Source organism: Saccostrea cucullata, unplaced genomic scaffold (assembly GCF_032062105.1).
Source record: "Saccostrea cucullata isolate Sc308-1 unplaced genomic scaffold, CSIRO_AGI_Scuc_v1 ctg156, whole genome shotgun sequence".
Classification (NCBI taxonomy): domain Eukaryota; kingdom Metazoa; phylum Mollusca; class Bivalvia; order Ostreida; family Ostreidae; genus Saccostrea; species Saccostrea cuccullata.
In genome coordinates, this window is record NW_026930700.1 from 6,314 (window position 1) to 21,039 (window position 14,726).

The window sequence follows — 14,726 nt, forward strand, 5'->3', positions numbered from 1 at the left end:
AGTGGAGTAGGTATACCAAATATGAAGTCTCTATCTCTCACTATTCAAAAGCTACGGCTAAGGTTAAAGTTGACAACAGACTGACAAACAGACAAACACACAGACAGGACAAAAACAATATACGCCCCGTATCAATTCCGGCGCATAAAAAGCTCACATATCCCATGCTCCCCAAAAACTCAAAGTACGTTCCAAAATTCCTGGAAAAATAAAGGAATCAGGGGCCCGTTTTTGATGACTTACTACTTAAGACCAAATTCAAATCTTCATATGGTAATATGCACATCTACACATTGTGTCCTATAAATATTTGCGAAGTTTGACAAAATTCTGAAAAGCGGTTTATAAGGAAATGCGCTGACAAAAAAAAAACAGGTTTGACTGACTGACACACTGATGGATAAGTCAAAAACATATTATACCTCCCAAAGCTTGTTGCATAGGGTATAATAAAATCTTTTATGAATATATTTTACCACAAAAAAAAAATTAAGATGCACTTAAATATGATTAACATTTGCTGAAAATTTCAGTGTTAATTACCGTAAATCTGGAAATTTTTACGTTGATTTTATTTTGCGAATTCTAGTCAAAATGCTGTTGATTAATTTTTACGTTTCAAAATTTTGCGAATGACCACTGCTTTGTTTACATTTTCTTATTGGTAATTTTTTTTTTTAGAAAAATTTTTTTGCAAATGCAATGAACTAGCTTATTTGCTAAAAATTTATCTACAGCAAAAATTTCCAGATTTATGGTATGTCATGAGCCCTGTTAAGTGCGCCCATTTTTTTTTTTAAGAAAATGTTTTAATTATTCCAATGTAAAACTTGGATTCCCTATTGTGGCCACCACTGCATTTCATTTCCGGAAATCTGCATAGCATTTCCGACAATTTTTTATTTCATTTCCGACATTTTTTTGTTTTCATTTCCGACATAATTTCGTTTTCATTTCCGGAATTTACCTGTGCAGCAATTTAATGTTTTCCTAGTTAGCGAAAATGAAATCTTAAATGTATTTATTGCAAAATATTTATTTAAAATATATTTTTAAAAAATCTATTTATTATATACATATATGCATACAAGTAGCAATATACGAGGGTTGTCCGTAAAATTCGTGGACAACATTGATAATTACTGACAAACATTGATAAAATATATGAAACTATTATTTTCATTAAATTCATGTTTCATTTTATTAACATGCAAGTTTTCAACAAAATCTAAGCACAAATAGTTATATTTTTATCAGATTAAGAAAGGCACACACTCATACCCGGAGCACTAAACTGAAAATTCTTGACGTTACCTGATGTCAAAAGCATAATACGAGTACATGTAACTTTTCTCAATATAGTCACCGTTTCATTCAATACATTTCTAAAATATGTCGCTTTAACCAGTCATAAATATGCGCACAAAATGTTCAGGTTTCATACGTAAAGTAATATTTAATAATGCCTGTCTCATATCCTGCAATCCTCTAATCTCTCTCCGCGTAAAAACGATTTTATTAATGGAAATAAGATAAAGTCACGTTACGAAGTTCATTTTTTACAACACTGCAATATCGGAATGATCGTTTTCCTTCTCGCATGTCATCCTGTAAACAGTTCCTTCCGTCCGAAAATATTACATATCACTTAAATACTAATGTACGGCTCCTTTTACTAAGTTTTTCCCGGTTGTTTACAAAATGTATTGGTCTCTGTATGTATTTATCCGATGTCTATGCAGAATTTTATCACTCCTCACTGCTCCACCTATTCCGAAAACGTCCCTTTTTTGAACAATTCCGATGCGTCTTAACATGTTCTAACTTTGATTGCTCAGCCATTTTACAACTTTGAATGTTCAAATTTTGCACTTTTGAAGTGATAACTTTTGTCAACCTCATAATGTAAATGTCATCCAAATTTCTACTTTATTTTATAAAATACAAATGAAATTTATAAAGTGATAAATAACTTTTTAATTAAAATTTTGCGGTGCTCCGGGTCTCCATTCCTAGTCTAATTATGAAGTCATAATTGTATTTAAACATTTGAAATTGAATCAGATTTTACATACCTCAGTTCACATTTAGTAAAGGATTAAAAATATGCTAATAATAAATATCATTGACGCAACTTTTATTCAATTCTCAGCTTGTCCACGAACTTTACGGACAACCCTCGTATAAGTCTAGGTTAAAGAATTCAATGAACATACAACTTCTTCCCCTCATTTAGGCTAATGTGCACTTAAGTAAATGTCAGTGACAGCACCAAACTTTTGTCCAAGACACTTGATGTACTCTTATCCAGTTTTTACTCCGGTTGATAATGCACTTATTACACAGAACTTTATTTTTTCTGCTTTACATCTGCGCAGAGTAATTTAGTAAACATTGAGTCAATCTCTCAAACTTTAATTAAGGTAGTTGTGTTCATTTTGCTACAGTTGTTTCATTGATAAATTTACAAATAACTATATGTTTTCCTTTAGATTTTTCATAGGTAAAGTCTTCAAAACTGTAACTAAAGGTTCTATCTGAAAATGTCGGAAATGAAAACAAAAAAATGTCGGAAATGAAAAGTTGATAATTACTCAAAATTCCGGAAATGAAATGCAGCTGTGGCCACAATTAATTTAACCTACCCTCAAGGGTATAATGATTGAAATAAACTTGAATCTAGTACACTACCAGAGGATGCTTCGATCCACTTAAGATTCAGCTTTTCTGGCCCAGTTGTTCTTGAGAAGATTAAACTTAATATATAGATTTTTGAGCTTTATTTTTTCTTAAACATTGAGAAGTAAAACTTGGATTCCCTATGATTTGATCATGATTTGAACAATTTAGAATTCCCTCTACCACAGGATGCTTCAAAATAAGTTTCAGCTTTTCTGACCCACGGTGGTTCTTAAGTAGGACATTTTTAAAGATTTTTCTTTTAATTCAATGTAACCTTGGACCCCTAGCTTATGTGACCCTACCCCACTCCCCCCCCCCTCCATTGAAATCTGAAAAATCTGATAAACAGATTTATGTATCTAAGTCCACTTGAGTAACATTTAGTCATACTGAAATCAGACCAAAACTTTAGGATGAGTAGCATTTTGAAAAATTGTTTACAGACAGAAGGACAATGGACACCTTACTAGCACATAAAGGTCTTCTAGTCTTTGAACAGTGGAGTCAAAAATTTATTCAATTGAATAGCTCCTTAATACTATTGATTCAGCATAATAAGTAAACAAGCAAATTTAAAGAGTTATGGTCCCCTGCTTTCGGTTTCTTAGTGGATGGGATGCCATTACCCATGGCACACCGTGTCAAATATGTACACCCTATCATATGTCATTTAAAATTTTAAAGTAATTATCAAAGTTAAAATTTTTGAAAATTAGGTTAAACATGAAGGTCAAGGGGTTAAAAATTATAGCATGCTCGGAAACATCTTGTTACATACAATGCGCTTGTCAAATATGAAATATCTCTATCTCTATGCCCAATCTCTTTTCTAAACATAGGTAATCAGAGATTACAGAGCTCACCGCAACGAATGTTGTCTTTAAAGTAAGGCAAAGTCACACAATTAACCAACAAAAAGTGTACATCCAAAAATGCAAACTTTATGCAATTTTCATTTGATATTTTGGAATAGACCTATATAAAAACTTCAAACTAGTTCTTTTCATGAAAACGTAATTACAATCCAGCATCTGAAGCAATTTTAAGAGTTTTCATCCCTTGATGCATCATTTGTGCAAGTTTGGTTTATATAAACCTAATAGTTTCTTGGTAAAAGACATGCACCCATAACTTTTACGGGGAGGGGGGGGTCCATTATCTGGAAAATGTATGTCCAACTTCAGCATCTGAAGCAAGTCCATTAGTGTGCATCCTAAGATGTGTCATCCATGCAAGTTTGCTCAACATAGAGCTCAAAGTTACTTGGAAATGAAACCTTTATAAAAAAAAAAAAACTAACCTTTTCACTAATCCAGAAAATGTAGGTCAGAATCAGCATCCGAAGCCAGCCTAGTAGAATGCACCCTTAAATGTACCATCCATGCAAGTTTGGTCAACATAAGCTTATAATTACTCGGAAATGAGACCTACACCAAAAACTGCACCAAAAATGTTAACCTGCTCCAAAAACATTAACCTATGTCATTCTTTGTGAAATTGCAGCATTTGAAAGTTAAAAAACTGGTACAATGAAACACACTAGAAACATCTTCCAAATGTATTAATCAAATAGGACATAGAAGTTTCAAAAAGTTAAAATGCTCCAAAAAACTAAATAACCCGGACGTTTCGCCGATACAAGGGTCTTTATATTTTCCCCTAACTTCGTTGAGGTGAGCTAAAAATTGGTCAAACTTCAAGGTCACAGGGTAAAAAATCATAGTATATTTAGAAAGATCTTGTCACAGGTAATACACAAGTGTAACATGAAAGTGCTATCTCTTCTCATTCAAAAGTTATGATGAAAGATCAATTTAAATTTTTGAAAACAAGAGGCCCAGGGGCCACATCGCTTACCTGACCAACTGGCTAGGTAAAAGCAAAATTTAGTTCAGTATTGAAAAATTTAAGTATAAAAGTGAGTTCCGGGGAAGGGGGGGGGGTATATAAACAAACTAAAAAAGTCCACACTTCCTTAGAATGCTTTTGAATTAATGCGACACATTATGGTTTTGTTGTTTATAAGCTGAAATTTTTTATTGATCATAAAGCCTTTGTATTGACCTTTGTTATTATCCACTTTATGGCTCCTCTATTCTCCTGAATTCCAAATCTACATTACCTTTTTTTATTCTTTTCAATTGATGATCGATCAATCATCAATGATGGCTTTGTGAAGAATTTTAAAAATTTTTCCTAGGTATTCCTATGTTTAACTTTGATACCCCCACTGTGGCTCCACTCCACCCTACCCCGTCGGTCATTATTTGAACAAAATTAAATTAAATCTTTCCTTTTAGAGGATGTTTCTGCATGAGTTCAATCTTTCCTGACCCAGTAGTTCTGGAGAAGAAGATTTTAAAAGATTTTTCCTATGTATTCCTATGTTAAACTTTGAAACCACTCTGTGGCCCCACCCTACCCCCGGGGGTCATAATTTGAACAACTTGAATCATCACTATCAAAGGATGCTTCTACACAAGATTCATCTTTACTGGCCCAGTGAATCTTGAGAAGAAGATTTATAAAGATTTTTCCTATGTATTCCTATGTTAAACTTTGATACCCCATTGTGGCCCCACCCTACCCTGGGGGGTCATGATTTGAACAAAATTTAATTTTCCCTTTTAGCAAACAATGCTTCTATACAAGTTTCAGCTTTCCTGGCCCAGTGAATCTAGAGAAGATTTTTTCATGTATTCCTATGTTAAACTTGGATACCCCACTGTGGCTCCACCCTACACCCGGGGGTCATGATTTGAACAAACTTGAATCTTTGCTACAAATGGATGCTTCTATACAAGTTTCATCTTTCCATGCCCAGTGGTTCTGAAGAAGAAGACTTTTAAAGATGTTTCCTATGTATTCCTATGTTAAACTTGGATACCCCACTGCGGCCCCACCCTACCCCCGGGGGTCATGAATTGAACAAAATCAAATCTTCCCTTTCAATAGATGTTTCTGAATGAGTTTCATTTTTCCTGGCCCAGTGATCTTGAGAAGAAGATTTTTAAAGATTTTTCCTATGTATTCCTATATTAAACTTGGATACCCCATTGTGGCCCCACCCTAACCCTGGGGGTCATGATTTGAACAAACTTGAATTTACACTACCTTAGGATGATTCCACACAAGTTTCATCTTTCCTGGCCCAGTGGTTCTTAAGAAGAAAATTTTTTAAAGATGCCAATAATTTTTCACTAATTCATAATTATTTCCCCTTGGAAAAGGGTGTGGCCCTTCATTTGAACAAACTTGAATCCCCTTTACCCAAGGATACTTTGTGGCAAGTTGGTTAAAATTGGCCCAGTGGTTCTTGAGAAGATGAAAATGTGAAAAGTTAATGACAACAACGACAACAACAACGCCAACAATGACAGACAACGGACAAATTTTGATCAGAAAAGCTCATTTGAGCCTTCGGCATAGGTGAGCTAATTAGGTCAAAATTCAAGGTCATTGGGTAAAAAATCATTGTATATTTAGAAAGATCTTGTCTCAAGTAATATACATGTGTAATATGAAAGCCCTACCTTTTCTTTTTCAAAAGTTATGGACAATTTCATGTAATGTGAAAATTTTTTGAAAAGTAGGTCAAACTTCAAGGTTACAGGGTAAAAAAAATCACGATATATTTGAAAAGGTCTCGTCACAGGTAATTATGCACACATGAAATATGAATGTCCTATTTCATCTCATTCAAAAGTTATGACCAAGGTTAAAGTTTTTGTGACAGATGGACAGACTGTCAAACTCACATCCTTGATTTAAATTTAACATATTTTATTGTAATAGAAAATTAAAATTGGGCGCAAGTACTGATAACTTACATGTATAACACCCTCTCTCAAAATCATTACTGACTGACAGACTTCCAGATAAATAAGATTTAATGCCCCTCTGTTTGTGAAAGCGGAATTTATAGAGACAGTAAGTGAGAAGTGCTCTCAATGGAACTGACCACTGATACCAGTGGTCATAAGGACATGAACTAAGTAGATAAACTTCATCATCTTCTTCCTACAGTTGGGTTTCATTACTTAAAGGAACTGTGACAGTGTGTGCTACATTTTAATGTATATATATAGATATGTTGTTGTACATGTCTACTAAAACAAGTTTGAATAAACAAAATATCTGATGCCACTAAAATCTGAAATTGAAATATATCTTGAAAAATTATCTGTAGGTAAGGTTGCTCATGTCCTTAACCTGTACTATAGTATCAGAGATTTATCAAGGCTGTTTTTACTACCGGTAAACGGTACCTTTCCCCTCTTGAAAAAGGTGCAAAAATTCCCCTTTTTCAGATAGAAAATTCTCCGATTAAACGGAGAATATTTAAAACATCGTTCTGAAATTTTCCGTTTTTGTCCGATTGAAGTTTTACAGCTAATTTACCATCCTAGTCATTCAAACGCTTTTAAAAGAAAGAATATATTATTCAAGCTTTTATTTGATATTGATCGGTAAACATGTGCCAAGTCCATAATGTCGAAAGATACGCGTGCAATTGCAGAGTTAAAAAGAAAAGTGTAGATGAGTAAGTTGGAGCTTAAATCACTATGAATCGGAAGAATGGAGTAACAACAAAAACAATGTTAGTAGTGAAACATGAAAAACAGAATTGATTTGTGATAGATATTTAGAGAAAAAATTAAATAAAGTCCTGACCTGGTTAAATTTTTTTGTGTGTGTTATTTAGTATTTTCCCTAAAAAGTGAAGTTTTTGTGGCCTTTGTAAAGGTCTACAAATGACCCTCAGAAGCTCTAAGAATGCAGGATTTTGCTCCATTTATTTAAAAATTTTCCGGGGGGCATGCCCCCGGACCCCCCTAGAATACTCGCGCCTCCGGCGCTCACATCGAGCCTGCGGCTCTCATTTTTCCCCTTTACATATAAAACGGTAGTAAAACAAAATAGCTACATAAATCCCTGAGTATACATGCAAACAACCTTTATGTTTAGCATTACCAAGACCTGTAAGGCTATCCCAACCACAGGCACCTGAAGTATGGATAATACCCCCCCCCCTTTTTTATGAAAACAAATGTAAGAGTGTATAATACCTCAAAAATATAAAATTTTCCCGTTAAACACATCAATATGTCGTTATATGCAAGCAGATTGTACTTTTTCTCACGTTTAAAGAATTATATCTGATTGGCTAATTATAATACAGTTTAAATATCTAACCAATCAGATAAGGCGAAACAGAAAAGCAGCTCCAAAACCTCCTTCAACGCTGCCAATGGAGAAAATTTTATGTATCCGATTAATAAATCGTCTGATTACGGCATATCAAACGCTAATAGCGGGGTTAAGGTTAAAGAGACTAATCAAAGAACATCTCCCAGACAGAGTGATTGCAAAATTATGATAGGTAACATTAATTATTACTTTGGTAATCTGTCTCGAAGTAGGGGTTCCCCTTTTGTTTACAACTTTTGTTTCTTACCTTGTGTATTTTTATTATACCGAATAAGGCCAAAACGTGAGAAAAAGTACAATCTGCTTGCATATAACGACATATAGATGTGTTTGACGGGGAAATTTTATATTTTTGAGATATTATACACTCTTACATTTTTTTTCATAAAAAAGGGGGGGGTATTATCCATACTTCAGGTGTCTGTGATCCCAACAATATCAAAATTAGATGGTCACTGTTATAAATAACTATTAGGTTAGGCCTATATATTAAAGCAGTTAGGCGCTTGGTTGTGCATCCCTTGAGGGTATTTAATGGTCACCCAGGTAAGATTGGTGAGTAGTGTTTAACCAACAGGTATGAAGAGTTTGTTATACCATGTATACCATAGACTAAGATATACAGAGAAAAATGATCTAGATACATATTAAATTTGTTTAAAAAAATACTGTTTGACTTGCAATAAAATTATTTTCATGTAATTTGATATTAATTGTTAGCAAAAGAAATACATGAAATGACGTTTGGATTTTATTGCATGGTTAGACTAATGTATTTGAAAAGTATAATTTTTAAAAATAATCAGATGATGATAGCAAAAATACAGAAGTGCTCATAATTATGTAAAAAAAAAATAATTCATAAACCAATCCTCTGCTTTGAAGTGATCTGAAATGGCGGCGGGAATGTTCGAGTTACCGCCGTATTACGTTTTCTTCAAAAAAGTTGTTTTATAGTCATAAATTGATTATTACAAGTTTCGTAAACTTACCTCAGTTGAAAGTAGTCTTCTTCTGTATCCGTTGAAGTGTATGAAAGCTTTGAATGAGCGCTAGGAATGGCTTTTTGCAGAAGCAAAATGCAAGTAACTGCTATCAAGACAAGTCTCAATCTCAGTCTGACGAAATTAGGCCAAGACCACGTGACCTTCGGTGGTCAATGGAGCACAAAAAAGAACGAAATATAAAAAAGGAAAGCAAATTCTTATATATGCAATTCGAAAGAAAAGACTTTATGTATATCTATTCAAAGTTTACTTTCTGCATGCAGTGGTCAAAAGGGGAATCCTATCCCCCCCCCCCCCCAGTGGCGGATCCAGGAATTTCGTAGGAAGGAATGCGGGGAGGGGGGTCTGATGGCTGTACTGAAGCCCCTAGTGGGTCTAAGACAAGGTTCTTTTGGGAGGTTCAACAAGTTCTCACAAGTTCTCACAAGTTCTCACAAATAAGAGATGTTTTTCATTGATTTTAGGATAATGGACATATAAGTTTTACATGCAAAAAAAATAAAAATAGGGGGGGGGGCACGCCCGGTGCGCTGGCCCTGAATCCACCTTTGCCCCCATCCCCTTAAATTCCAGTTATTAAACTGCTTTGTAAAGAAATGATAATTTATATTAGAGAGGTTGTGTACGAATATTTCTGACATTTATTAATATAGATGTGATGCCCTCCCACCTCCTTCCTTGAAAAATCCTAGATCCATATGCCCTGGTCTGAAGATTTCATGAACTAGATGGTATAGGACATTGTCTTCGGGACAAACCAATTTGAAGCGCAAGTTCAATGCATGTCATACATTCAGAAAAATGGAATTATGAATATAATTATTTCAATATATCACTGAGCTATTGGTTATGTGGAAAGAAGATGGGCAAATAAGGACAGCAAACCGCTTATTATGCGACAAATAAGAGAAATTAAAATTAATTATATAAATTAAAAAAACACTAAAAATATTACATCTAGCGTAACATATTGCTATATAGGTACATTAAGACCCATTATACCTTAAAATACACTTTATAATACAAAAACCATGCCTTTTTACATGTATATACGTGCAGTCCTTTTATTTCAAGGTCATTTCAAAATCATGATTTCAATGCCGTTATTTGCCATGATCTGTACAGCATATAGTGTGTTATCCTCTCAGTTTTTCTCAAAGTACATGTTTCTTTTTCAAAGTGGGCGCACCAAAGTGAAAGAAAATTTAATTTAAAAGGTACAAAATGAAGCGAAAATGAGCTTTCCATGCAATAATTTTCATTATATACCTCTCCCGCCTCCATATAGTTATAATGACAAAGTCCATGTTTTGCTGTGGCCGTGAAAACCAAAATATGTGTGGGATCAAAAAGTAAAATAGGAGGTGCACTTTAAACATGGCAATATGTAATAAAGATTCTGTATGAAAGTTTCATCAAATTTCATTTTTAAAATGTGGTATCAAAGAGGAGTTGCAGGTGATCGCAAAGAAAATATATTTGAAACTTACTAATTTTCTCTATATAATATGTTTAATTTGAAAGATGAAGTTTTAAGACTTATTGTGGGTAAAAACACGTTACTTTAAGAATCCAGAGACAACTGTGTGAGCATTTTCAATTAGTCAGTGCTTGATTTTCAGAACCTGAGGATCGGAGTACCTTAAAGTGGGCGCACCAAAGTGAAAAAAAAAAGAAAGTTTAACCACTAACCTAAGAAACTGACAAAATAGAAATGTCCAAGAAAAATAACATGTATTTTTAAAAAGTTTTTCCCATCGTCAGCTTGTCAACTCTCCTTATTTCTGTGGTCAATATATCTTCCATTTTATTCGATACTTAAGATATCACTTTTTGCTTCTAGTACGATCAATTTTAAAACCAATCCTAGCAAATAAGTTGATTTTACAGGGATTTCAACAACTTTGTTTAAAAAAGTCACCATTTAGTAAGTCCTATAGTCATTATAATGCCATTGTTAGTAAATATAGCGTATCAGTGGGTCGAATAAATACTTACTTGTTTAATGTCCATTGTTTAAGGTGATTTGACTATACGGAATGTTCCGTTTACCTGATTAATATTTACGGATCACGTGGTGTCACGGTCAACAGGGAATTCTCCCTCCTAGGCACCTGATTCCACCTCTGGAATTTCCAGGGGTCTATGTTTTATGCCTTCTTCACAGATTTGTATTGTTTTGAAATGTTAACGCCTCCGAAGTAGAAGATTCGGGGTATATATAGTTTTGCCCTGTCCGTCTGTCTGTCTGTAAAAACTTTTAACCCTGCCCATAACTTTTGTTTGGTTGAAGCAATGAATTTCATACTTAACTTTGTAATTTTGCTTTCTACAAAATAATGATTTTTTTTTAAACATTTTAATCAAGCTGAAAGTACTAGTTAGTGTGATTTTTATTTATATGTATAGTGATTACTTAACTCTCCAAAATAAAATACTTTTAAAAGTAATTAGTACTCATTAGTAATCACACTGATATTTAAAACTGTTCTCATCATTCACCGAGTATATAGTTAACCCTTCCATCAATGTCTTAATCAAAATCATGCACTGAATATGTTTATAGTTGTATCTACTGAGTAATCGGTACACTTTCAAATCCTAACTTTGTAATTAATAATAGTAATCTTACTTTCCAAATCATACACAAAGTATTCAATCAACCATACACACTTACCAATCATACATTTGATACTAAATATGCTTAACAATCATATAATTGGTAGAAAGTATTCTTACCAATCATAAAATGGGTACTAAGTACTCTTATCAATCATACAATGGGTACTCAGTACTCTTACTAATCATATAATGGGTAATAAGTACTCTTACTAATCATGTAATGGGTGCTAAGTACTCTTACCAATCATACAATGGGTACTCAGTACTCTTACCAATCATACAATGGTACTCAGTACTCTTATCAATCATACAATGACACTCAGTTCTCTAATCAATCATACAATGGTACTCAGTACTCTTACCAATCATACAATGGGTACTAAGTAATATTACCAATCATACGATGGGTACTAAGCACTCTTACTTTTCATACAATTGATACCCAGTACTCTTATAAATCATACAATGGGTACTAAGTATTCTTACCAATCATACAATGGGTACTAAGTACTCTTACCAATCAGACAATGGGCACTCAGTACTCTTACCAGTCATACAATGGGTACTAAAAACTCTTACCAATCATACAATGGTACTCAGTACTCTTACCATTCATACAATGGGTACTAAGTACTCTTACCAATTATACAATGGGTACTAAGTACTCTTACCAATCAATGGTACTCAGTACTCTTACCATTCATACAATGGGTACTAAGTACTCTTACCAATTATACAATGGGTACTAAGTACTCTTACCAATCAATGGTACTCATTACTCTTACCAATCAATGGGTACTAAGTACTCTTACCAATCATACAATGTGCACTCAGTACTCTTACCAATCATACAATGGGTACTAAGTACTCTTACCAATCATACAATGGTACTCAGTACTCTTACCAATCATACAATGGTACTCAGTACTCTTACTAATCATACAATGGTACTCGGTACTCTTATCAATCATACAATGGGTACTAAGTACTGTAACCAATCATACAATGGGTACTAAGTACTCTTACCAATCATACAATGGGTACCCAGTACTCTTATCAATCATACAATGGGTACTTAGTACTGTAACCAATCATACAATGGGTACTATGTTCTCTTACCAATCATACAATGGATACTACATGTAAATACTCTTACCAATCATACAATGGGCACTCAGTACTCTTACCAATCACACAATGGTACTCGGTACTCTTACCAATCACACAATGGTACTCAGTACTCTTACTAACCATACCATGGGTACTAAGTACTCTTACCAATCATACGATGGGTACTAAGCACTCTTACTTCTCATGCAATGGTTACTAAGTACTCTTACCAATCATACAATGGGCACTCAGTACTCTTACCAATCATACAATGGGCACTCAATACTCTTACCAATCATATAATGGGTAATATGTTCACTCATTAATAATACAATGGGTAACTATCCCAGAAAATTTCAATTTAAAAATAATGAATAGTATGCAGGTCTTATATTATCTTTTTTTCTAGATGGCAAGTGTTTTTTTTTTTATTATATTCAAGTTATAAGAATTATGCCCCTTTCTTTACCTTATGTTCATAGAATACATAAAATATTAAAGTTGAGTTGCAATCTACAGTATATAAATCAATTTGTAATCAATTCAATCATTATTTACATTTCATTAAGCCATGGTAAATTTATTGAACACTATAAACTTGTGTTTGCATTTATTTCCCCATTCAAAAAACTAAGATAATTTACAAGTATCTCGCGTTTTTTTTTTTTTGGGGGGGGGGGGTGGGGTCCTCATATTTCATTTCAAATAGATGTTTGTGGTTTTACTTTTAATCAATGCCTGTATTATTTCTTTATATCAAAAAAAATAAACTTATAAAATTAAACTCAATGTTTACACCTTTCTACATTTTTTTTTTCAAATTCTCTAAGTGTACGTATATGATCCTTAAAGCCTTTAAATTCCGAGGAACTGATAGAGATCATATTTTATTTGGAAACGTTCCTAATATCAATCTACATCTTTTTTTAAGTCGATTTACAGTGACTCAACAACATTTTTTTTAACCTGGATGCTTTAATATTTTTATAGACAAATTGACAAACCATGACACTTGTTAAAACCTGGTACAAACAATTGTTAGACAAATTGACAATTCGGGTGCAATGTATATCAGCTGTTCGCTCTCCAACACCAACATCAGGGTTGACATGTCAACAAAACATCACTTCTACACGTGGTAAATATTAAAAATAGCTATCAAAAAATTAAATCACCACACTGAAATTCAATTCCTTTCAATTTTCAAGTGATGAATGAAGAAAATTTAAAGAGACATTGAGCGATCGGACTTGAGGAGTCTAAGGTAGCGGAACCGGTCGGACCACTCGGGTATTAAAAGAGAAGAGGATATCGATGTGTATCACTGCAGACTGAGCTATCATGACGGGACATTCGGGTGTTCCGTGGAGGCTCCCGGGCTGGGTTATAGCCCTCCTTCTTGTGGGCACCCAGCTTTCTTTAAGCCAAAAAGGTAAGGATATTTTTCTTTAGAGATGTTTGGAATTTGTGGAATTAAAAATTTTCCAGTGGAAAAGGGAGATTGGCCGGGGTACACGTTGTTGATTGATCGATACTCGTATGTATGCATAGTAAGAGTATGTTCGGACCGTCCAGTGTATTGAAAAAAGTGAAAAAGTGTCATTTGAATCTTTACCATGTAATATTAAAAAAAGTTTGGGCAATGCTTCGGCATAGAGTGTATCTACGGAAACTAAAAAAATTCACTCAGAAACATCTTCAAATTAAAAAAATGTTGTTTTTTTTTTTTAGGATATGAATTTTCAGAACTTTTTGACAAATACAGAAAAAAAATAGCCCAATCGCTTGTGAAACAAAATTTAGGTTTACATTTTGATCTTAAAATGCAAGAATGATCAATTAAAGGAATTCATAACTCAATGGGAAAAAATAGGTATGATGTAGTGAGAACAAGCGTGAAAGTATTAAGAGGAGAAAAGTGGTTGATCTCTTTTTAAAAAGACATGCTTTATCTTTCATCAGCAGATGGGGTTGATATCTGATATTGTAGATAGGCCCATAATTGTTAAAGCTGCATGGACTGACCTTCCTGAAGATTTCGGTCACACTTAACATGTTTAAAGCCCTAGTCCGAAGAGGGACATGATTTTCATT

The 14,726-nt window shown here is 33.8% G+C and overlaps 1 protein-coding gene across 1 annotated transcript in view; it reads left to right on the top strand.

The window, feature by feature from the left end:
* The first annotated feature begins 13,957 nt into the window (after positions 1 to 13,957).
* The window catches only part of LOC134229666 (uncharacterized), a 91,116-nt gene continuing 90,347 nt past the window's right edge, over positions 13,958 to 14,726 (top strand). Inside the window, exon 1 of the mRNA XM_062711432.1 lies at positions 13,958 to 14,064. Coding sequence (XP_062567416.1) covers positions 13,974 to 14,064 — 91 coding nt within the window. The 5' untranslated portion in view covers positions 13,958 to 13,973. The remainder of the gene's footprint in view (positions 14,065 to 14,726) is intronic.